Source organism: Thalassophryne amazonica, chromosome 6 (genome assembly GCF_902500255.1).
Source record: "Thalassophryne amazonica chromosome 6, fThaAma1.1, whole genome shotgun sequence".
Classification (NCBI taxonomy): domain Eukaryota; kingdom Metazoa; phylum Chordata; class Actinopteri; order Batrachoidiformes; family Batrachoididae; genus Thalassophryne; species Thalassophryne amazonica.
Window position 1 is genome coordinate 85,715,701 of NC_047108.1, and position 26,273 is coordinate 85,741,973.

General features: G+C 39.2%; 1 protein-coding gene across 2 annotated transcripts in view; it reads right to left on the reverse strand.

Annotated features, from left to right (window-relative positions):
• The window catches only part of LOC117512546 (DDB1- and CUL4-associated factor 1-like), a 54,491-nt gene that overhangs the window by 27,034 nt on the left and 1,184 nt on the right, over positions 1-26,273 (reverse strand). The window contains exons 2-24 of one of the 2 annotated variants that reach the window (XM_034172655.1): positions 24,804-24,924; positions 24,642-24,718; positions 23,406-23,479; positions 22,645-22,758; positions 20,915-21,052; positions 20,145-20,732; positions 19,165-19,266; positions 18,917-19,075; positions 18,168-18,347; positions 17,856-18,065; positions 17,565-17,734; positions 17,337-17,461; positions 16,115-16,350; positions 14,582-15,660; positions 14,275-14,473; positions 14,075-14,157; positions 10,027-10,111; positions 9,660-9,893; positions 7,919-8,012; positions 7,416-7,520; positions 5,234-5,307; positions 1,761-1,856; positions 1,412-1,682 (exon numbers count right to left, since the gene is read on the reverse strand). In XM_034172655.1, the coding sequence (XP_034028546.1) occupies positions 1,412-1,682; positions 1,761-1,856; positions 5,234-5,307; positions 7,416-7,520; positions 7,919-8,012; positions 9,660-9,893; positions 10,027-10,111; positions 14,075-14,157; positions 14,275-14,473; positions 14,582-15,660; positions 16,115-16,350; positions 17,337-17,461; positions 17,565-17,734; positions 17,856-18,065; positions 18,168-18,347; positions 18,917-19,075; positions 19,165-19,266; positions 20,145-20,732; positions 20,915-21,052; positions 22,645-22,758; positions 23,406-23,479; positions 24,642-24,718; positions 24,804-24,916 (4,606 nt within the window). In that variant the 5' untranslated portion in view covers positions 24,917-24,924. The remainder of the gene's footprint in view (positions 1-1,411; positions 1,683-1,760; positions 1,857-5,233; positions 5,308-7,415; positions 7,521-7,918; positions 8,013-9,659; positions 9,894-10,026; positions 10,112-14,074; positions 14,158-14,274; positions 14,474-14,581; positions 15,661-16,114; positions 16,351-17,336; positions 17,462-17,564; positions 17,735-17,855; positions 18,066-18,167; positions 18,348-18,916; positions 19,076-19,164; positions 19,267-20,144; positions 20,733-20,914; positions 21,053-22,644; positions 22,759-23,405; positions 23,480-24,641; positions 24,719-24,803; positions 24,925-26,273) is intronic. The other variant, XM_034172656.1, reaches the window with a different exon arrangement.

A 26,273-nucleotide genomic window follows, 5' to 3' on the forward strand; every position in this document is an offset into this window, starting at 1 on the left:
GCAATCCCCCTGACACCCACACAGGTTTCCAAGTGAGATAAGAGAGTTGCATGGTCCACTGTGTCAAAAGCAGCAGTCAGGTCTAAAAGCACTAAAATGGCAGAGCTTCCCACATCAGCTATTAAAAACAGGTCATTAAAAACCTTAAGAAGTGCAGACTCTGTACTGTGAAACGTTTTGTAACCCGACTGAAACGGGTCTAAAATGCCATGTGCATCTAAAAACGGTTGAAATTGAGCAAGCACACATTTCTCCAAGATCTTGGAAACCAAAGGAAGCTTAGAAATGGGCCGATAATTTGCTAAAGTCACAGGGTCAAGGCCAGGCTTCTTAATCAGAGGCTCAACAACAGCATTTTTACAAAAAATGGGGACAGTGCCAGAAACCAGACTACTGTTTATTACCTCGCTCACAAAGGTGCCAATGGTGCCCCAGACCTCTTTAAAAAAGCAAGGAGGAACTGGGTATGTAGGACTAGTAGAGGCTTTGAGTTTATTCACAATCCCAGTAAGAACAGCAAGTGGCACAGGCTCAAACTGGCTAAATGCTGCCGTACATGCGTTAGCCCCTGGGCCACAAGGTGAAGAGGGCGAAATATTGGTCCTTATTGCAGCAACCTTATCATTAAAACAGGAGAGAAATCTCTCACAGTTTTCATTGGTTATTTCCAATGCATTGGAAGGATTAGGATTAAAAATAGAGTTCACAGTTTTAAAAAGAACACGGGGTTTGTTAACACTGTTGGCGATTAAGTCAGATAAATATTTTGTTTTCTCTGCTTTAACCACACATTGATAGTTCCTCCAGCTATCTTTAAGAACCTGGTGAAAAACCTCCAGGTGGTTCTTTTTCCATCTCCGCTCCGCCCTCCGACACGCCGAGCTGCACGCGTAGTGTCATTTAGCCAGGGCTCCTGCCTGGACTTTGGGCGCATGATTTTAAGAGGAGCTACGTTGTCCAGCACATCAGAGCAGGTAGAAACAAAAGAGTTCATCAGGCGCTCCGTGTTCATGTTTATAGATGGACAAGGGTTTAAAAGACTACACGCTGCAGCGGTAAAGAGAGAGCTAAAGTCAGCCGTGGTTCAGTGGTGTTGGTCATGAAGCCCCACGAACATCACTGAAATATGTTAGTTTTTAACCATATTTTATTCTAAGCACACGTCATATAGCACCACTGCCAATGTCGAATGGGCTGGCGATACTGTTAAGCCCTACACAAGTAATTTTTATTTTATGAACCAATAACAATGCAATTAAATGCTGAATTATACTTTATTTTCTAATGTGGGCCACCCAAACTATGGCATCTGATGCTGAATGAGACAGCAGCTATTTAAGATAAGATATGAATTCATTTAACCCAAAATAAAACATATGTGGACACCCTAGACATTTTAAGCTGTACTCACCATTATCATTATCTGAGTCACTGTCATCATCGTCGTCGTCATCATCATCATCGTCATCATCACCAACATCAACTTCATCTTCAAGAAGACGTGCCACTTCTTCATCAGATGGAGTGAAGTCATCATTCCCATCATCTTCATCATCATTCCCATCATCATCCTCATCCTCTCCACCATTTTCATTCTCGAGCTCAGCGATGAGGGGATCCGTATCAACGTCATCATCGGAATCATCGTCATCGTCGTCATCTTCCTCCTGATCATCATCATCCTAGTACACAATGAGTAGGTTGCAATAAATGTCGCCACTCCTTTGTGACCGTAAAATGAGTGAAGTGAGACTATATACCTGGTCCTCCTCATCCTCCTCCTCTTCCTCTGCAAGTCTCTGTCGGCCTACTTCATATAGCCGACACACTGTGTCAGTGTTGACAGAGTCCTGGTTCTATATGTTTAACATAAAAGGGAAACAAAATTGCATTTTCCCCCAATGTTTGGTTGGTGTATATATATATATATATATATATATATATATAGATAGATAGATAGATAGATAGATAGATAGATAGATAGATAGATAGATAGATAGATAGATAGATAGATAGATAGATAGATAGATAGATAGATAGATAGATAGATAGATAGATAGATAGATAGATAGATAGATAGATAGATAGATAGATAGATAGATAGATAGATAGATAGATAGATAGATAGATAGATAGATAGATAGATAGATAGATAGATAGATAGATAGATAGATAGATAGATAGATAGATAGATAGATAGATAGATAGATAGATAGATAGATAGATAGATAGATAGATAGATAGATAGATAGATAGATAGATAGATAGATAGATAGATAGATAGATAGATAGATAGATAGATAGATAGATAGATAGATAGATAGATAGATAGATAGATAGATAGATAGATAGATAGATAGATAGATAGATAGATAGATAGATAGATAGATAGATAGATAGATAGATAGATAGATAGATAGATAGATAGATAGATAGATAGATAGATAGATAGATAGATAGATAGAGAGAGAGAGAGAGAGAGAGAGAGAGAGAGATTTGTGCAAATATTTGCTCATTTTGAAATGGATGCCTGCAACACGTTTCAAAAAAGCTGAGACAGTGGTATGTTTACCACTGTGTTACATCACCTTTCCTTCTAACAACACTCAATAAGCATTTGGGAACTGCGAACGTTAATTGTGAGTGTCATGACTGGATATAAAAGGAGCATCCCCAAAAGTCTCAGCTGTTCACAAGCAAAGATGGGGCGAGGATCACCACTTTGTGAACAACTGCATGAAAAAAAATAGTCCAACAGTTTAAGAACAATGTTTCTCAATGTTCAATTGCAAGGAATTTAGGGATTCCATCATGTACAGTCCACAATATAATCAGAAGACTCAGAGAATCTGGACAACCTTCTACATCTAAGCGGTAAGGCTGAAAACCAACAATGAATGCCCGTGACCTTCGACCTTCAGGCGGCACTGCATTAAAAACCGATATTGTGTAAAGAATCTTACCGCGTGGGCTCAGGAACACTTCCGAAAACCATTGTCATTTAACACAGTTCATCGCTACATCTACAAGTGCAAGTTAAAACTCTACCATGCAAAGCGAAAGCCATACATCAACAACATACAGAAATGCCGCCACCTTCTCTGGGCCCGAGCTCATCTGAAATGGACAGACGCAAAGTGGAAAAGTGTGCTGTGGTCTGATGAGTCCACATTTCAAACTGTTTTTGGAAATCATGGCCGTCGTGTCCTCCAGACAAAAGAGGAAAAAGACCATCCAGATTGTTACCAGCGCACAAAAGCGAGCATCTGTGATGGTATGGGGTTGTGTTAGTGCCCATGGCATGGGCAACTTACACATCTGTGATGGCACCATCAATGCTGAAAGGTACATCCAGGTTTTGAAGCAACACATGCTGCCATCCAAGCAACGTCTTTTTCAAGGATGTCCCTGCTTATTTCAGCAAGACAATGCCAAGCCACATTCTGCACGTGTTACAACAGCATGGCTTTGCAGGAAAAGAGTGCGGGTACTAGAATGACCTGCCTGCAGTCCAGACTTGTCACCCACTGAAAATGTGTGGCGCATTATGAAGCGCAAAATACAACATAGACCCCGGACTGTTGAACAACTGAAGTTGTAGATCAAACAAGAATGGGAAAGAAATCCACCAACAAACCAACAATTAGTGTCCTCAGTTCCCAAATGCTTACTGAGTGTTGTTAGAAGGAAAGGTGATGTAACACAATGATAAACATATCACTGTCCCAGGTTTTTTGAAACGTGTTGCAGACATCCATGTCAAAATGAGCAAATATTTGCACAAAAACAATAAAGTTCATCATTTTGAACATTAAATATCTTGTCTTTGTGGTGTATTCAACTGAATATAGGTTGAAGAGGATTTGCAAATCATTGTATCATTGTATTCTGTTTTACACAACATCCCAACATCACTGGAATTGGGGTTGTATTATATTATTTGTGTTTTATTGATCATTATTTCATAGGGCTTATGATTAGTACACTGGGATTGGATGCTCACGAATTTCGGGTTGTAGCTTGTTGACTACACTTTAATTGTGCTTGCACCTTTGTAAATGATGTGCTAGTGTTTTGTCTTTCGTGAAAAAGAAATGACAAATAAATGTTTAAATAAATAAATAAAGGCACACTCAAAAAGCATCTGACCTTACTTTATCCCACAGAAACAAATGAAATATGCAAGTTGTCATTTGGTGAGGACTTGTAGGGAACCATTTTGCGCATGCGTGGTATTTTTTTTCCCCACCCACAGAGCACATCAGTTGATAGCAGTCAGAGTGAACACCTGTCAGATTCTCATTTGCTACAACATGATGGAATAACTTGAGCAAAGACTGCATAAAATTTTGGTAAAAGCTTGGTGATATCCAAGTGGAAACCATTCACAAGATTCAGCAGGCTTTTAGCACTGATGCCATGAGCATAATGCAAATAAAAGGAGTGGTATAACTGCTTCAAAAATGGGCGCACATCAGTGGAGAGCGAAGCACGTTCTGGTAAGCCATCCACAAGTCAAGTGATGGACAGAATACAGACTTCATTTACGGCCCCTTCACACATAACACGATTGAAGCCGACTGGCACACAAAGGAGGAATCGCGTGCCACTCGTGAAAAATTGGAGCTTGGAGGTTTTTAGTGTCTGTCCCCCCCCGCCCCACCACCACCACAGCAGCAACGCGATGTGGTGTCACACGATCCAGGTGCTCGCTATGTGTAATATTAATCAAGAGTATTATCAGGAGATCCTACATTGTCTTTGTGATACTGTGCGCCACAAACGCCCAGATCTGTGGGTATGAAAAGTTGGCAGGTCCATCATGACAATGCACCCGCTGATTCCGCTCAGCTGATACAGGCTTTCCTGCTCAAACAACATTCCTGTAATTCATCAGGCTCAGTACTCTCCTGACATGACTCCCTCTGATTTTTGGTTGTTCCCCAAGATCAAACAACCCTATAAAGAGACTGTATTTGAGTTGTGAGAAGACATCATGTGGAATGCAATGGCCCAGCTGGACACCATTCCAAAGAGGTCTTACAGAAATGCTTCCAACAATGTAGCAGAACTACTGGGAGAAGTGTGTGCAGTCCCAAAGAAACTACTTAAAAGCGGATTAGGATTTCAAACCCCCAGGTGAGTAATTGTATTTTTCGCAACCCAAGGTTGGATACATTATGAATGCACCTTCAGTGTGTGTGTGGTTATCCATTCCCATCCAAAAACTAACCTCAATCACAGCTAGGTAGCAGTCTTTTGTATCCGTGCACAAGTCAAATATGTTCCTCTTAACATCGACGGTTGCTGAGAAAAGAACAAATAATCCAGATTGTCACTTTCTCAAGATACAATACTTTGTTTTTAAATATCAGAGTAATTATTTATGTGTTCTAACTACTACAATGTAGGAAATATGAAAAAGAGCCACCACTATTATTTCAATATATTCCCTGAGATTTAAACTGATATTTTATATGTAAATTAAATTCCAGGGTTCTATTGGTGGTCCATATAGTGAGGTAAATTTTTGTATTACAATACTGGCTGTGGTGGTTGCGGGGGGAGGGGTTAAATGGGTACTACATCCTGTCATATATATTGACACCTTATGAAATTGCTGCCAGGTCAGATGTTATATACATGTCTGAGGAGCTAGAAGACAGGAGCTCGTTTATACAACCCCTGGCAAAAATTATGGAATCACCGGCCTCAGAAGATGTTCATTCAGTTGTTTAATTTTGTAGAAAAAAAAGCAGATCACAGACATGACACAAAACTAAAGTCATTTCAAATGGCAACTTTCTGGCTTTAAGAAACACTATAAGAAATCAGGAGAAAAAGTGTGGCAGTCAGTAACGGTTACTTTTTTAGACCAAGCAGAGTGAAAAAAATATGGAATCACTCAATTCTGAGGAATAAATGATGGAATCATGAAAAACAAAAGAACGCTCCAACACATCACTAGTATTTTGTTGCACCACCTCTGGCTTTTATAACAGCTTGCAGTCTTTGAGGCATGGACTTAATAAGTGACAAACAGTACTCTTCATCAATCTGGCTCCAGCTTTCTCTGACTGCTGTTGCCAGATCAGCTTTGCAGGTTGGAGCCTTGTCATGGACCATTTTCTTCAACTTCAACCAAAGATTTTCAATTGGATTAAGATCCGGACTATTTGCAGGCCATGACATTGACCCTATGTGTCTTTTTGCAAGGAATGTTTTCACCGTTTTTGCTCTATGGCAAGATGCATTATCATCTTGAAAAATGATTTCATCATCCCCAAACATCCTTTCAATTGATGGGATAAGAAAAGTGTCCAAAATATCAACGTAAACTTGTGCATTTATTGATGATGTAATGACAGCCATCTCCCCAGTGCCTTTACCTGACATGCAGCCCCATATCAATGACTGTGGAAATTTACATGTTCTCTTCAGGCAGTCATCTTTATAAATCTCATTAGAACGGCACCAAACAAAAGTTCCAGCATCATCACCTTGCCCAATGCAGATTCGAGATTCATCACTGAATATGACTTTCATCCAGTCATCCACAGTCCACGATTGCTTTTCCTTAGCCCATTGTAACCTTGTTTTTTTCTGTTTAAGTGTTAATGATGGCTTTCGTTTAGCTTTTCTGTATGTAAATCCCATTTCCTTTAGGCGGTTTCTTACAGTTCGGTCACAGACGTTGACTCCAGTTTCCTCCCATTCGTTCCTCATTTGTTTTGTTGTGCATTTTCGATTTTTGAGACATATTGCTTTAAGTTTTCTGTCTTGACGCTTTGACGTCTTCCTTGGTCTACCAGTATGTTTGCCTTTAACAACCTTACCATGTTGTTTGTATTTGGTCCAGAGTTTAGACACAGCTGACTGTGAACAACCAACATCTTTTGCAACATTGCCTGATGATTTACCCTCTTTTAACAGTTTGATAATCCTCTCCTTTGTTTCAATTGACATCTCTCGTGTTGGAGCCATGATTCATGTCAGTCCACTTGGTACAACAGCTCTCCAAGGTGTGATCACTCTTTTTTAGATGCAGACTAACGAGCAGATCTGATTTGATGCAGGTGTTAGTTTTGGGGATGAAAATTTACTCCTCAGAATTGAGTGAGTCCATATTTTTTTTCCCTCTGCTTGGTCTAAAAAAGTAACCGTTACTGACTACCACAATTTTTTTTTCCTGATTTCTTATAGTGTCTGTTAAAGCCAGAAAGTTGCCATTTGAAATGACTTTAGTTTTGTGTCATGTCTGTGATCTGCTTTTTTTCTACAAAATTAAACAACTGAATGAACATTCTGCAAGGCCGGTGATTCCATAATTATTGCCAGGGGTTGTACACAAAGCCATTAGTGCTATTAAGATAACTCAGTGAACATGTCATAGCTTGGGCAACAGAAAACCTTACCGATTGGTTTGTAGTCCGTAGCATTGAAAGTTCTGAATGAGGAACCAAAGGGAGTTTTCACCTGCATCTCCATTATGTCATCTTCATCATCAGCCTGTAGCATTGCTATCATAACAGAGGGACACAAAAACAGGAAAGTGGGGAAAGTATATTCACTTTGATCAGGTTTGTTTGCAGACAGCATCACAGTGACGACTTAATTGTTGATACCGTGCAGTTCAAGAGGTGCTGCAGAGACAGAGGCACTACAGCACGGATTTCCTTCATGTTTGTGTGAAGCTGTTGGTTTACTGTAGTACGTCATTCAGCCTTCTGCCCATATGGCTCAGAGTGACTTATCAAAACCACACACCTCTGCAGGCCTTGTTCACACCTCTCTCTTAACACTCACATGCTTCATAATAACCAGCCGTTCTCAGAACTCAGAAACGTCTCACACATTTTAGACATACGCTTGACAATAAGCCGCCTGTACACGTCATCATGGTGTGAGCTGTACTTACCTCCATAGATAACAGTTCCATTGTTGTTGAAAACTATTCGGCACTGGTCCAGAGCTGGAACTGTGTGGAGCAGGTGGAAGGTCCGCAAGTCCCACTGAAACCCAAACTAAGGACTATTTCTTTTCATTTGTATCAAACTAAACCTGTTGTAAATTTAAATGAAATAATAAAATATTTTTGTTTCAGTACGCTGTGATAAGGTCTCTGGTACCTTAGCCTTCGAAACAGAAGAGCTTACAAAGTCCAGAATGCAGGTGCTTCAGTGTTGAGGATCCCATCAACTGGAGAAGACCAATAATAATAATAATTTATAATAATAATAATTTATTAATTTATATAGTGCCAAATCGAGTAATCGCCTCAAGGCGCTTCACAAACATTTAAAAACAGAATAAAATGAAATAAGGTTAAAACAATAAAAAAATTTAAACATAAAAAGGTAAAAGAAATAAAAGAAATAAAATGAATAAAAAGACACACAATCATATAAAATACTAATGTTAAAACAGGGAGAACAAATGTGTCTTCAGCCTAGCTTTAAAAGTCTCCACAGAGTCCGACTGTCGTATCAGCACAGGCAGATCATTCCACAGAGCTGGGGTGCGGTGATAAAAAGCTCTAACACGCTGACTTTTTCTTCACCCTCAGGACACACAATAGTCCTGCACCCTGTGAACGCAGAGACCAAGACCAAGAGGGTGCCCACGTTTCACCTGACTTTGGCAGATAGTTACATTCTAGACAGAGGGATGGACAGATTGTTTGCGCAGGTGGTTGCCATCCATAACTCAAGCCAGTACCCCAATGTGGTTGATGTGGCAATATGTAACATGGTCAAACTCCCAGACCTGACATCAAGGCTTTGACATCTTTAATCAAACTTGAATGAAATTTTTAGTTTTAATTATCCATCTTATTTTGTGTTCTGTTTTTTTGTTCCAGGGTTCACTATAGCAGAGTCAATATGAATTTGCATGAAGACATAGCATGAGTTTTACACCGAGTACATCCTATCAACTCCAGAGATACAAAGAGAATGAAGCATCAGTGGCCTTGAACCAGGCACCTTCTTGTTGCGAGGCAAGCACACAATCCATTTGTGCTACCGTGTTGCCCAAATAAAATCCTCTCTATGGCAGTTACAACAACTGTAATCAGTTTTGACTAAATGTACATTTGTAATGCAGAATTCTTAAATGCTGAAAGATTTCTATTCATTCATTCAAATATTTTAAAAACACCTAGGATTACAAATTTTATATTTGGAGGACTGAACGGTTTATGTGTCAGTGTTATTACATTCCAAACTATTTTTAAACAAACATTACATCAATGATTAACATAACTTGGCCACGTTATTAACCATAATTTGTTTAAATTTCTTTACAACCATCTGCTACTGTATATCACATTTCCTTCTGTCAACCAAATTGCTACCCCAGGAATTAAGCTTACATGTTATCAAGGGAGCTGTGCTTCATCAAAAATCTGAATTTGTATATATTTATGTGCAGTCTGTACCTGCATACAACTGACAAAGATTTTACAGAAAGAGAACAATGAATCTACTTTTAGAAAATGCTCTACATTTCTTACCCTTACTGAAGAGATTGAAATTTACCTTTACTCTGTGGGAAATGGTTGCTTCCATTATTTCTACGTTTGTTTCTAGGAATAATTAATTAACAAATCCCTGTTGAACTGGAATAGCATTACTTAACTATTTCGGATTGAAGGATACAATTTCAGTATTTATGATGACTTCCAGGCCGTTGGGATGGAACACGCCACTGATGTTCATGTTGAACTTGTCAAACTTGTGGACGGCCTGAGCTGTGCGGACATCCCACAGAACACCATCGTTGAGCACCAGGTCATCTGTGGGGTTGAATGTAGCACAGTTCCTCTTGTAGTTATTTGCCAGATCTGGATTATTGAGCGTCTGAGTGACCTTCCCTGTCTGGATGTCATAAATCTGCCGCAGAAAAAAATAAATAAAATAAAACTTAAGCATTCACCATTCCATGTTTGGTAACTTTAACAATGTTTCGACATTTAATATTTTACATTGTCAAGTGAGAAGAGAGAAATAAAGCTGATATACATACACGTGCCATGTGTTCCTTAGTTCCAATGACGCGATCTTGTGATAGCTTGCTGAATTCCACATAATGGTCTCCAAGAAACGAATGCCTGAAAACAATGAGAACAGTTAATTTAACAAACACTAACTTGGTTCTGTGTGTAAGATTATTTAAGATCACTGCTGTTTTTATCGCATTTGTTTCCTTATATAAATTATGCCTCTGGCAAGTGGGTTATCTTTGTTTCAGTTTTTGTTTCCATTCCCTCAGTTCTATTGGGTTGCTTTTGATGTTTGTAGCTCGGCCCTTTGTGTTGGTAGTTGTGACTTAATCATGAAAGAAATTTGTATATATGAAATGCAAAATGTATTGAGAACATTTGGCATTTAAATTGCTTCTTGTCACCACCGTGATGAGTTTTTTTTTTTTAAGTTCCTTTAAAATGTTTACACTCCACCTACCAATCAGTCAATATCACATGATGCATCAATCAAAGAAAATCCCAATTATTTCAACTAATTCTGTAAATGAATTACTAATTCATTCATTTTCTATACCTGCTTATTCCACTTCAGGGTCACGGGGGAGCAAGAACCTATTCCAGTGGTCACTGGGCAAGAGGTAGGGTCCACTCAGGACAGGCTGCCAGTCTATCGCAGGGCCACTAGACAGACACGGGCAATTTAAAGTTGCCAGTTGACCTAACCTGCATGTATTTGGAAGCGTGAGGTACCTGGAGCTCCCGGAGGGAACCCACACAAGCAGAGGGGGAACATATAAACTTCACACAGAAAGGACCAGGTAGGAAGCGATCCCATGACCTTTCTTGCCAACAGTGCTAACCACTCAGCCAGCATGCTGCCCCTAATTATGAATATGTGTGGTATTTAAAAGGCCCTTTCTGGCAGTTGAAACCGTATTCCTTGATGGAAGAGAGAAATATTAACATACAATATTACACAATGATTTCATGCCTCAATTAAAAAAAAATAAATAAATAAAAAAAAAAAGCTTCCTCGTTCCATGTAACACAGGCACTGCCAACATTGAAATAATCAATTTTAGTGTAATTAATGAATTTTCTATACATATACAGTGGCTTGCAAAAGTATTCATACCCCTTGGTACGTCACGCATATTAATTTGTTTATGGCATTTCAAATACAAAAAGTAAATCAGGCTTCTCAATATAAAATTTCTAAATTATCTTCCTTAGACTCAAATTGAAAGTAAATCTCGACAACTTGATATAAATTAATTAAAAATATAAAAGCCAAGATGGGTAATGGGCCCCTTTGGTTTAATACCTGTAAATGACGAGTTTGTCAGTTTTCTTCAGACAAGTCAAGGGATGGATACATGAACATTTCCAAGTCACTGAATACGTCTTGAACTTTATTTACATCAGTTACGAAGAAATACAAACAGTATGGCACTCTACGGTAAATCTGTGTGGAGTAGACAGTTCTCAAAAACACTGTACACCCAGAAGTTACAGGCTTCTGTGGCTGAAGAAATTGTGCATAGCGCATGTTTTGCATTTTGTATCCCCAGTTATACAGCTTCATAATGAAGTGGTACAGAGGAGGATTTTCTTTCACCAAAACATTAAATCTCAGCTTGCATCTCAAACGTACCTTCTGGCAAATTGTAGCTGAACTTTCCGGTCTTCTTTTTAATAAAACCCTGCTCTGTGCATATTCAGAGGAGGACATATTCAGTGACTTGGAAATGTTCATGTATCCATCCCCTGACTCGTCTGAAGAAAACTGGCAATAAAACTGATTATTTTCAGACAGTGGTGGGCACAGTTCAGCTAATCCGATAGCAGATACTTATCGAAGCTAATGTTTTTTGCTATCGGATTAGGTTTTCAGATAAGTTTTAAAACCATCATCAAACCAATTATCTTCTGATAAATTAAGTTCCGCTAAATTTTTCTTTGCTGGTAAAGTTTAACAGTCAAAAATGTTTGTAAACCCTAAAATCAAACATTTTAGTCCGTTTGTTGTGTGTTTCTAGCCACGGAGCAGACTGGCTGTCGCTTGCTGATGACATCATCATTAAGCACAAAACGTGATTGGCCGTTTGACGCAGGGAGCATTGTGGGTAGTGTAGTTCAGGTTCACTTTGCACGTTACAGTGGCTTGTCCACTCGACACAAAAACAAAAGAGAATAATTTTAACATTTTATTTCTTTGTGGCTGTAATTTATTCGCCAAGACTCGGTGGGGGAGAGGAGCTCTCATGGCGCAGCTGTGTGTACAAAGGGAGGGACTTTTCTTCATGTTTAGACACTGTTTTGGATTTAAAATGTGGATTTATTCAGATGAATCCCACTGAAACTAACAGGTAAGAATTTATATTTACTACGTGTATTTTACTCTGCCAATCAGTGCATTAATGGATGTATTTCGGTTGTTTAAGCGGCAGGGTTCAAAGCATGCGAAAAAAAAGCAGCAGCTTTTAGCTCGTAAATGACTGTGACTTCTAATACTGTGTTTTACTGCTTTTGAAAGATGATGACAGTGATGGGGTTTTATTTTGTTGTTTACTCATTTTTCGTGTGTTCTTTGTGTTTGTGATCCTTGAATTTACCCAGAAGCCCCTGCGTCACTTAAAGTGAAACTGGTTTATCAGAAGCCGACAGTGTAATCTGATGTGGCTGCGTCCAAATCAATACTAATAGTTATTGGTTATGTGTAATAAAGATACATTTTTTTTTAGCAGTTTATCGGTTTATTGTCATAAAAGATTACTTTTCAGTTTTCTGATTAATGGTTATCGAAGCTAACTTTTTGGTTAGCTGTACCCACCACTGCTTTCAGGTATTATATTAAAGGGGCTGATTACTTACGCAACCCATCATCTTGGTTTTATATTTTTCATTAATTTATATCAAGTTGTAGAGATTCACTTTCAGTTTGAGTCTAAGGAAGATAATTTAAAAAATTTATATTGAGAAGCCTGATTTACTTTTTGTATTTGAAATGCCATAAACAAATTAAAATGCATGAAATACCAAGGGGTATGAATACATTTGCAAGCCGCTGTAGAGCACATGTCCAAGAGTGTCAATGCCAGTGATACAAGATTAGAAATTTAAATTCACCTTACCAGATAAAAATACATTTTATACTTTCTTGTGTTATGATCCTCTGCAATTTTTGTTTCATGCATTTGTTACTTTTATTTCCAAGTCAAATCCCTCATCCAGCTAACACGGCTATTGATCGAGAATCAAAGTGCTATATTGCACTCTGATTGGTTCAAAATGTCCATGTGATCACTGGTAGCAAACAAGATTCTCTAGCTAGTAAAAGAACGTCACGATAAACCCTCTATCAATGGCAGCGCTCATTATGCTTTTGAAGCATTTTTGCACAAAACTGTATTTTTGTCTAAAAATAACAAGGATTTGCACAATATCGGCAGATCAGAATAATAAAGGTGAACTTGGCACCACTTTCACTTTTTATGGCTCAACAGATCTGTGGATTGAGTCCATGGTGCTCCTGTAGCATGCCCATATAGCACCATTTGTTTTCTTGGCATAAAAGCCCAGAGAAATTCTTCATCTCAGTCTTTCTTAAAACTACAACTTGCTCCGCGTAGGATTTGTTTCTATAATAAACAGTTAATGACTAGCTTAAAATGTACACTAACAAAAAGGCACCCAAGAGGAGGGCAGGATGGGTTTATTTTTTTTGTCAGAGAAAACAGTTGACTTTAGACAGAAATGACAAAAATAAACGTCTCCTCCCATGAAATTATATATGACTCCTTTTATTTGCCTGAAAATGAACCGCAGTAAAATCATGGTGTGTTTCAGACAAGTTCAGGGATTTTCAACTTAAAAAGCCTTCAGAGTGGCCCTCAAATACAGCAACGGGCTTACACCCAACCTCTAAAATATACATATTTTTCTTGTCCGTGGATTTACATGTTTTACATAAACAGCCACGAAAACTTTTTCCCCAAACAAAAACATTCACCCATGGTGATTCCAAAATGTTTTTGTTTGTGGGTGTATAGAAATACAAGTTTATGCTTTCGTCCACACATCACTTACTTCATAATGAACACTGATTTCATGCCCCACAGTGCAGACAGCGGGAAGCTCCAAGAGGCAGATGTCAAAAGCAAGGATCCATCCTAAAATGATTGACATAAAATAGGAAAAAAATTACACATCTTTCACAAGAAGTTTCAAATTAGCAAGACCTGTAACAAATATGAAACGGTGAGAAATGTGGAGGCCTCTCTACTGACTCGTGAGGGCTCTAGGTGTGTGATTGCGGAGCTGTGACAACTGTAGCTAGCTTCCTCCTGTCCTGTAAACACATTGTAGAGTTTGAGCAGCCCCGTGCATGTTCCGAGCATAAGGAAGCGTTCACGAGCAGAGAAGGCACAACACATAAATCCACTCTCATCCTCATCTGCCTCCCTGAACACAGAGATGGGACGGAACCTGGGAAAAACAAACAGAACAGTATGGCGATAATAAAGAAAACCCACATTTTAATAACTTGCAGTAATCTTTACGCTGACAAAGCGTAGAGAAATTTTAAGCATTTACCTGCTGAAGATAAGATGCCTGTCAAAACATCCGCCATCTACCCCTCCATATTTAGGATAAATAACTCTTCGCGTGTGTCTGGATGTAAAGTTGGTTGGTGCTTGACGTCTCTGTTTGGGCTCAGGACATTGATGGGGAGTAAAAAGGGAGAATGGTGGGCAGGTTGCCACAGGGTTTTTACAGCGTGCATGCTGTTCCCTCAAGTACTCTGTGATTATGCCGTCTAATGCAGGAGGAGAAGGCAGGTGTCTGTCAAACTGCTTCTTCATTGCAGGACTCTGACTGAAGGCACCATGGTCAGATTTCTGCCTCAATACTCGAGTTTTCTTGCAGCTCGCTGTACCACACCCTGACGTCCGTTCACGAGAGAACACTATTCGGCCAATCAACGGAGAGCCACTGCTACACTGAGGGATAGATGCCGAGGGAACAACAGACGATGACGACCCAATTGGTTGCGACGTAGAGGGGCGGGATTGTGAATGGCTGGACCCTGGGTTTGATGAATGAGAATTATGGCACCCAAGTCTTGACCCTACACCATTTGTCAGCCGTGGTGTACGGGGTAGAGTGGGAACAGGGGAAGCAGTTGAGGGAGGAACAGTGACAGGTGGGAAAGCAGAAGATGAATGAGAAGAATGAGACAGAGAAGCCATGGGGAGATCTGCCTCCTTGGAGAGGGCAGTGGCTGTGACATTAAGGCCTTTGGACACAAGGTGGTTCCTAATCAGCAACAGCAGTTCTTTTTCGGGAAAGGTAATCCTAGACTGAGCTACCACACTGGCCCTTTGCAGCCATGCTAAAGACACATCGGTGCCGATCAACAAGGGTTTCCCAGAAATCCTTTCTATCAACTCAGCTGCAAACTTGCAGAACTTGACATGTTCACTTCGTTTGTCCTGCAGCACAGGCTCCTTCATGAGCTGCTGAATGTGTCCACTACTGAACAAAGGAAGTTTGCTGATGATCTGTCTGACCGAGCTGGAGCGAGACAGACCCACCAGAGCCTTACATGCGAGAGCTCGAATCTGATCTGCATCTGTAATGGGCATCTTCACTGTCAAAAGGGACAGTAGTACCTACAGGACACATGAAATAAACTGTTAAGCAAAACAGAAGTGATTGAAAATTCTTTTGCACGCAATTCAGGATACACCCGACCCAAACACCTCACTTTTTTGGTAAGTATATAAGCACTAATGCTCAATGAACTTTTATATATTCCTGATACACATGCTAAGGCTGCCTTGTATTTCAGCCAATGTCATGCCGAGATGATAGATTTCTACCCGGCTCATTATTTCTGGCCAGGTTTTCCAAATTTCTAAAGTCCTCATGTTAAGGTCTGCACCCTGAATGGTTACTGTTTGATGACTTTGTGCATGTTAGTGGGTCTGAGGCCCTACAAACTATTTGCTCTCTCTCTGCTCAGGAGAAAAGGTTTTTTTTCTGTCAGTAATAGTGAGATTTTGAGGCTGCTTTTTTGATCAACAATAGCCTTAAAAAAAAAAAAAAAAAAATCAAACAATCTACCTTGATGCCATTGTTGGACTGCACCACATTCCACATCTTGGTGAGCACATTTTCACTGGCTTTGGTCTGCTGGGGTAGACGGCGACGGGGTGTGCCTGCAATGAACTTGCCGATACTGCACATGCGTTTATCTGGTGCACAGACACAGTTGATGACAACTTGGAGGGCTGACTTTTGAATCTCTGCGTCATTCACAAATACCTCTCCCTCTGCCACTCCCAGGACTATACTCATTCCTGTGGAAAAAAAAAAACCATTATAAATAGAGATTTAAATGAGAAAGTCTAGTTCAACAGAAGCAACTGGAGTTGTGTCATCCTTAACAGTGACGGGCATGTTTTGTAATTTTAAGACAAAAAGGGAAGTAAGTCTACAGCATGCCATTAAACTTTGTGAACATTATGGTGTACTACCTTCCCCAAATTAATCCTTATGCTCATTCCATGGGAAAAAATAAATAAAAAGAAATGTGTGTTCCTCAATTTTCTGAATTTATATTAAATTTTGTCCAAGGACATTGATCCAAAGTGCTGATGGGAATATTTACATTCACGTAATGTAAAGAGCACTTACAGCAGGTGGTAGAGCTTTTTCTTATCGTGTACCACTGTTGTGGAATGGTCTACCAGTCGATGCGTTTAAGAAGAGACCCACATGTTCTCAACTGCCTATAATTATTAAGGGTGTGTTAATTTTTGTTCTAGAATACAAATAAAATATTAAGTAATAGTTATTACTATTTCAATCCACTGTGTTAAATTTTTCTTTTCATGGCTACATGAAATGTGATGCACTTTGAATTTTACCGCGACAGTCCAATGCAAATAAATTATTATTATTACCTCCTTTAATGTACAGTTCCAGAGAGACAATGGCAAATCATTCCAAACAATAAAAACCTGGACAAATACATTTAAAAAAATATTTCTTTATCCCAACGCAGTAACAGCACTTGATGCTGCCTAAACTTGTTTCTGTATGAGTATTCATTTTGACCGTGTAGGACCAGCTTAATGTAAAATAGTGTACACATACATACAATACTGAGATTTTATGCTGTAATTCTGTATAGCACCTTTTCTTGCTTTACATTGTTTTTTTGTAGCACCAAGGGATGTGTAATGTTGTTGTATCCAGTATACAATGACAATAAAAACCTAATTGTACTGAAAACAGCATTCCTACAGAATTTCATGTATAAAATATTTTTGATAAATCCTACCAACAGTAGAAACAGTGGTTCCTCCCTCATCGAGCACAGCAACAGAATCTGACAACAGCAACTGAGTCTTTGGGACTACTGTGAGGATACCAAGGATGTCTAGGGCATAACGGACAGTATCACTCCTACAGGAAAACAAAAACATCATCCCAACATCAAAAATGAATGTGGATACAATTATACTTCTGGAAAAAAAAAAGACAACAGCCATGAGCATCTGACTCTTACCTGCCATAGTACGTCCTCCAATCACAAGCAATAGAAATGAGCTGTAGGAGAAGTTGAACACAAGACAGCTTGTGAAATACTTCTGCTGGTTCCCAGTACAGTCGGAGTGGGCCATGCTCTATCAGAAACTCCATCATTTCCACCACCTGCTCGCGGCCATAGCTGACTGCCTGGTGAAGAGCAGGTACACATTGATATCTATATAACTGATTCTGTCAAATTAAATTTAAAAAGAGAGAGAAATAAAACAAGTCATATAGTCAGTTTTTCCTCAACCACATCCCTTTTTACCTTGTAATATGGTGGGGAGTGAATTGGGCCACCCCCTTCTGTGCGTTGCAGTGATTGTTTGACCTGCTCCACCTTGATTGCCAGATGGGCCTCAAAGTACCTGCGTAGAGCCATGCAGGTGTGCTTGGCTGTCTGCCTGCTGGAGAAAATCTCATCATCACTCAGCAGCGCTCCCTGGTCTTCAAGGTTCAAGATTTCCAATGTGCTAATCTAGAAGCAGTAAATACATCACACATTAGTAAGCACAAAGCAGCTGGTATGTAATGTCACAAAAAAAAATATAAATAAATAAAAAATGTGAGTATGACGTACCAGATTAACAAGGCGTCGGAGCCCGTCCTGCTTATCAAAAAGCTCCAAGACAGCCCGGAAAGAAAAGGAGATGGAGAAGAACATGGTGGCGTGACAGCAGCCAGACGCATGTGAGCATTCCAACAGCCACAGCGTGTAGCCAACCACATCTGACAGGATGGAGTGGGGCAACATACACACCTTGACAGGAGAGATGAAGACAATGAATACAAATATAGAAGGCCACTACTACTGGGTAATACATACATCAAGTGTTCATAAAAACCTGAGAATATTTTTAGATGGCTATGTATTAATGTCTATATGTGGGTATATACACATATTACAGCAGAAACATGCTATCAAAGAATTGTCAGTTATCCTTAAGGAAGCTCCAGGCATTGTGTTAATCTACAATTTAACTGGGGACTGATCAATTTCAATTTAATTTTCAATTTTTGATTGATATTGAAGAAATGGCAATTCCCTGACTGGTTTCACTGTGACTCATACAACTAAAAACTTGTAAATTCTAATGAGTATAATTACAAAAAAGGTGTCACTATCTATACTTCCGCTGATATAAAACAAATTTTTTTTTTTTAGGTGTAACTAAATTGTCATATTGTCTTTAGGTTAACAGAAACAAGAGACATTATTATGATAATCAAAAATCTCTGAGCTCCTATGAAACATACATTCTTTGCATAAAAGGTGACAAGATAAATATGAAAATATGCATGTCTGCATATGTGCACTGTGTGTTGTACCCTTTCCATGGCATCCTGGTTATAGGCTAGGTAGTAAAGGCAGAGAGACACTCCTGTAGCAGCCATTGATGGTCTAGGGATTTCCAACAACTTCTGAACTCCTCCATGAGCCACAAACTCTGCAGCAAACTTCTTGTGCAACAACAGAGATGCCAGGTACTATGAAAGAAAGAAAGGTAGAAACTTCAGTTGGTGACTCAGCATCATGGAGGGTCTCGACTATGTCAGCTGCAAAATAGAGAATGTACCTTGAGAGCCTCAAAGGTGAGCTGAACATCATTAGTCTGTTTAAGATCCATATAATGCATGAGCAGTTCACGAGCGCCCATCTGCATGAAAACTGCCAGGAGCTGTACATAAGGAGAAAAAGATAAATGGGATGCAGCATATGAAAACTACATCAATCCTCTGAAACCTGTAAATAGTTAAGTATTAGAATTAGTGTTTGAGTAAATTAGGTTTGTTAATTGTAGGATCAAAAATGCGAGAGATTATGTCAGAACAGAATCAGTGTTTTCCCTACAACTGTGTCCTCCCACTCTCAAGAACCCAAACAAAAATACAATGAAAATACTAATGATACAATTTAATAAAAAAAAAAAAAAAAAAAAAAAAAAAAAAAAAAAAGAAATTGTTCTTTCCCAGTTTATCTGCACTTGCTTTATTTCAGCTCACACACTACTGGGTTTGAACATCATGTCAGATTCAGTGGTGAGGACGACAGAAGCTCTGCTGCTGATGGCAATTAAGCTCCTCTTGGGCAGAGAACTAGCAGCTTCCAGCTGATAACACTACAGCTGCAACCCCATCACCACCACCACAAGCACAGAAGGACAGGCTTTGACCTCTCTTGGCTTTCAAAGGGGAAATATTCCTCTTCTGCCTTTTAAATGAAAGTGTTTCTGTTCATTTATGAGGAGCAGCAACAACTTTTTAATATTTTTTATATTCTAAGCTACCCAACTTTCATCATTAAATAGAACAAAATTTAAAGAGATCAAGTAAAGCAGACAGAACAGCATCACTGCAGGAACTCAGGGAGAACACAGGACTGGATAACTGCTTTGATAATAATAAATAAAGACTGACATCTGCTGGTAAGTCTCTGATAAGACAAGGAAAATGTTACTGAGAGAAAAGTAGCAACAACAAAGGCCAATGACATATGTCAGAGACACATACAGCATAATGTGCATTAACTAAACACAGTTGACAGTAGTAGACCAACCTCCTGATATTCCCCCAGAGGTGTAAGATACTGAAGGATGAGCCGCTGCTCGATCTCTGGGGTAAGGGGGTAAAGCTGATAGTTGTTACCAATCACCCAAGGGCTCATGTCAGACCAGCTACTGTTGGAAAGCTCACTGAAGCTCCTTTCTGGCTCTGGTAAAGAGAAATTCAGCTTCTGCCTTGCATTCCTACCACTCTCCTTTTCAAACTTCCTCTTTAAGTAACTGCTACCATCAAGAACGCCTTGGTATGTCAGCGGACCGGGGGCAGACATGGGCTTCATCATGGTTTTAGCAGTCGAGTTTGTACGACTGCTGGTCTTATGAGGGGAGTTTAAACGGAAAGAAAGTTCATTTTCAGGCTCGATGGTTGAGAAAGGAATTTCACTGTTGTCCTCTTCTGGCTTCTCTCCTCCAATTCTAGCCAGTGTGAAGGGTTGCTCTTCAAAACCACCGTCAACAGTTTCCTCATCCAAAGGCACCATAGGCTCACTTAAGGCCTTCCTGGGGCTTGGGCGTTTGATTTCTCTTTTGATTGCAGCATCCTTATTTTGAAGCTCATGCAGTCGTTGCAGCATCAGTGGGACCTGTCAAGTTCAAGCAGATAAGAAATTATTCAAGAGCGGCTACTTAGCTCCACCAGCTGAAGCTGAGCAGATTGTTCTGATGGTTTGTGTTGTATCATATGTTGTAAGGCAAGAGGCATTACCACATACTACTTTACTGCTCAACACAAAAGACATTTCAAATTAGCAGCAGCCCTACTGACCACAACAGAGTTCTCCTCCCTGTAATTGGCAGCAATGTCCTGGTTCTCCATGGCGCCTGCCAACAAGCCTGTAGCATAGATTCTGAGCGGTTGCTCAGCCTCCTGAGCCCACTTAAAAAGCCTTTCAACAATGCCCTCCTGACACACAAACAGAAGGAAAAAAAAAAATGTAAACATCCTAGAGGACACTTGATACATTTTATGTATCCTTCATCAATGCTTGTGTAAATTTAGGAAAGAAAACGCATTTACTGCCAGGTGATCGAGGGGAGGACACAGAAAACTCCGGCATACTGTAATCGTTTTTAAAGTGTCAATATACGTAGGTCTTCTCCAACATACTCTCAGTTTTTGGTTAAAACATCTACTACCATTTTACAAAATACTTTTAATAAATTAAATCTTTATGCTGTAGGCTCTTGAGCATAGAGCAATCGAACATCAATAAAGCCGTGGTCACAACCCGCCGTACTTGCATGTGCGTGCAGTGTACTTGCAAAAACGTGGGCTAAATTTGGAGATCCGTACGTCGTAAGTACTGCCTCAGTACAAATTTAGGAACACGCAGACACGCCGTAGAGGTTTTAGTGCATGCAGAACTTTCGCTGCGGTCAGGCTACGGATTCACCAGCAGTGCAGATGACGCACGTTGTGAGCACTGCCTCAGTACGGATCCAAAGCAGCACATTTTCATTCAATTACTATTGAATTAACCAAATCCGTACGTAGGCTCCGGTCCCGCTCATAAAAAAAGAAAAGCGACATCCCCCCCAACACACACACACACACACAGCTTTATTGTCATCTCTCTTTATCGTTATGCTCCTAGAGACGTGCGTTGAAAGTACTCCCTCCCTCCCTCTTGCTACTGCCTCCGTACATTTTCACAAAAACATAGTGGCCGTGGCATCCACAGAAAACGTACGGCAAAAAAAAATGCACGGTGGGTTGTGACCGGGGCTTTACAGACAGTTTTGGTCAAAGTACAACTCACTTTCAAGTTGGACTGTGACTCCTCAAACAAAAACATTTTTAGTACAAGTACAAATATTGTCTATACTTGTCTAAATTTAACAGCCTTATTAAACAACTGAATAGTTCCACTGACCTGATAACTTGCTACATGATCCTACTCTGATATTCAACAAAAACTGCCTGAACACACGTACCTCTTGTTATTGTTCAGTTTCACATTACACTTAAAAATTCTCACTCCACCCTCAGATCCAGAAGGGTCCTACGTGTACCTGTGTATACAAATCTTAACTGCTGCTTTGAATTTAAAGGTGCACACAAGAAATGGTGGTGTCACCATGTCTCCTTGCACCTCCAATATCAGGATGATATTTGTTAAGATTATACAACTGTTTGAACATTATTTTAACCTTGGAGCGATATGGACAGTTCAGCATTCATCTCTGGTGATGTGTGAAATATTGAAAAACAAAACAAGAGGGAGCATTCTATCATGCCTTCAATGATCTAAATTCAATTATTTGTCCAGATCTGATGCACAGAAACACCAATTAGTTCAACTACCTGCCTGAAGAGTTTAACTTTTTAGAATCAGCTTGTTTACTTGGAGGATGGAACCAATATGTGGTTGGTCTTTTACTCAAGAAAGCCGGTGTTACCCACCTCTGTTCATGGCTAACATAACACCTAAAATAAAAGACTGCTTAAGAAGAGGAAAGAAGGCGTTACCCTCACTATGAACTTGGAACACCTACCTTTTCCTGAAAGACCACTGCTGTCTCTAGTCCAGGCATGATGTTCTGAAGTAAGCGACAAGCTGCAGCATTGAGTGAAAATTCTCTGCTCGTCATCACGTAGCTATTCACAAGCTATGAAAAAAGGAAAATTGCAAAAATTTATTCTCAAATACACTTATAATGGCTTTCTGGAAAAGAGTACTAATTCACTGTAGTGCAGCAGATAACAGAGGATTTACAGAGGATTTTTTTCAAATGATGGTATAAGCACCAAATTCAGCACAAATACACTTGACTTTTTCCAATAGGCAGCCAGGTAGAGGTCAATGTAAGAATTACAAAGGTGTCAAAATTTAAAATGCTCCTATCATATTTAAAACTCTACAGCATTATTTGTCTGATCACAAAGATTCCACAAAGGTATAGTTTGGACTCTTTTTTGACTGAATGTTATGAAGCTATGGGGTAAAAACAGCAAAAATGGTGACAAAGGTCAATTTTAGTTTGCACCGGGGGCCAAAGTAAAAGTGGCACCAGTTTCAGAAAAAAGTGATGCAAATTATCGGTTGAGCTAATAAGATTAATAAATGTAATAGTTCTGACGGATGTCCACTGGACTCTATGACATATTATCCTATAACATGATAACTAGGTAAGACAGATGGTGCAAACTATTCCTTTTTAAAACCCTATTCACTCAACCAATAATTTGCATCACATTTTAACAAAATTAGAGAAACTTTAACTTTGGCCGACCCATTCAAGACATGCTTACTTACTGCATTCATGAAGTCATCATTCTTGAAAAGTATCTTCAGTAAGTGTCCCAACATGCATTCTGGATCAGCCCGTCCTTTTAATTAAAAGAAAAGAAATCCCATAATTCAGTTTATTTATGTAATACCAAATCATGACTCACCTTACCCACCCCATGAGTAAGTACACTGCTGACAAATCAAGTCAGGATTGGGATCATTCGCTGATGCTGTGCTTTGCCACATACACAACACCATAGAACTGCCTTGGTTCCTGCACAGCAACCACCCAGGCAGACAACCAGTCCATCCCCACATCTCTAATATAACCATTATCTACCACAACCAGGTGAAATATGGGTGTCTTCTTGGCCTTCACCAGCCACTGGAGTCCTCAACACTCAGGCACCTATGTGCTGGATCACCCACTGTGCATTTATCTGTTTTTAGGATAAAGGATCTACTTTAGGGTAGCATAATACAAGTATCACTGAAGCATTGTCACTGCAATGTGCGCATGCAAATGAATAACATCACAGTATGTGCAATGTCAAGTAAAACAAATTAAACCAAACACATCACCATAAATCTTTGATTAAATAATTTAAAAATATTTTTAAAACATTTCAACAAGCTTATTTTTTCATAACTAATCTACAAAAGAAATCTGCCATTTTTTGTTGCTAGTGAGTGACATGTTCTGCATATCAAAGCACAAGCTGTCGTAAACTTCAGGTGCTTGTGTGTGCCTGTCCACACTAAATTCTGTGGAAACGTGTGACGACCTCACAAAACCAACCTCAAATATATGATATTCTAAGGCAATTTAGAGAGTTGACTGTTAGCAAAACACTCCCAATTGATATATATTCATGACAATAAGGAACAGTGTATATTTAGGACTTTTATTGTGAAAGGTCAATATGAAGCACATACCTTTTCATTGTATTTGACAGAGGGGGAAGAAAAAAAAAATCTCTTTCTAAACAGTTACTTATCTGCTAAAAAAAAAAAAAAAAAAAAAAAAAAAAAAGCATTTTTCCACATCATAAATATATCTGCAATTTAAGGAAAAAAAAAAAAGCCATCAAAGCAAAATTTTCCCCCAACACTGCCGCCATGTTCAAAGAGACTATGGGCCTTTTTTGCTCTAACTTTTAATATGCCCTGATCACCTTTATTAACTTGCAGAAAAAGTGTATGACACCTTTAAATGGTCCTATAATCTTTCCATGATTGTTCAACTTTATTTTTCCATACCAGGATGTCGATCATCAAAAGGATCTGGATCAGCCTTGTGGTACTCTTCTGTCTCTTTTTCAACAAGCTCTGAGATTCTGAAAGTTGCATCACAAAAACACATTTAGCATGTTTCAATCCCCTCATAACAATATCAAATAAACAAAAAGCACCTTTACTTACTTAGTGAGGATGTTTACTAGCTCCTCTGTGCTGCCTTGCTGTTCCCTCTCCCACTGCTCCAGAAGAGCAGTCAGCTCTGCCTTGGAGTCCACACTGGCAGATGCTGATGCCATTGCACAGCCTGTCATGATATCAACATATAACCGCATCATCGTTATGATGCATTTGTTCACTTTAAGACCAGACACAAGAGGGACATAAAGTATGATGTGGCATGTTCTGAAAAACAATTTGAGTTTAAATAAAATTAAAGAAACTATTTGTCAATTGACAGAGTGGGGGAAAATACTTTGTGAATATGATTAATTCTTCTATATAATCAAGGCAGAATGCCAAAGTACCTCTCTAATTTCAACATCTAAAATATAAAGGTTTGCAATTTTCTAGGTTACATCCATGCATGTTGACAATAAAAATACTTCACTTAAAAAGTTTGCAGTACATATAATCTTGAGATGTCACCTTTGACAGACAAGGCTGGTAGAGCAGAAAAGTACTTTCAGACAACAGATCATGGCTCCAGTCACCTATGTGCCTTCTAGCAAACTGTAGCTGAATTTTCACATCTTTGAAAGACAAATCCTTCCAAAATAACTGCTGATGCAACAAAATTTGCTCTGTACAGTTTCTGCAATCCCAGCCACAGAAGCCTGGAACTCCTTTTATAATTGGCTGGGGTGTCTTGTGCCTTCCCACATGCTTCTCCTTCATGTATAGTCACTTGGTTTTGGAGAACTGTCCACTCTGGACAGATTTACCATGGATCATCATGCTGTTTGTATTTCTTTATGATTGATGTAAATGAAGTCCAAGACGTACTTGGTGACTGAGAAATGTCTGTATCGATCCTGATTTGTCTAAATTATATTGGCTGCAAAACTGATTTATTTTGTATTAAAAAATAATCCTTATATTTAGTCTGTTGAAGAACTTACAAGCTCTGGAAATGGAGAGATTGCATATACCAATAACCATAATTCCTAAATGGCAAATGTGTTATTTTTGTTTAAACCCCCCTAAAAAAAAAAACAAAAAAAAACTAGCAACTACCAGTATGCTAATTTACTCCAGCGCTTTATGGGCTGTTTCACAGTCAGGGTACACAAGTATGTGTTACTGGCACCAAAAAAAAAAAATCAAAGTGTTTATTTTGGTCAGGTTACTCATCCATATCTAACTGCTGACTGGGATACTTGAATGCCCAAAGTTTCAGACCTGTTAGATGTTTGCATATATGAGCTCACAGATATGATATACTATCACAAATATACTTTCCGGAGAGGACTTTTCCCAATATTAAAGACAGAGTGAATTTGGTACACATCCTTTTGTGGCATCACAGATAGTGATCACCTCTTTCAAACAAAAATTATTCACATAACACCGATGCTTGAGTTTGAAAAGCACTCTATTTCTGAAGAGGACATTTTTGACAGACATTTTATTTCTGAATGCCTGTTTCAAGTCATT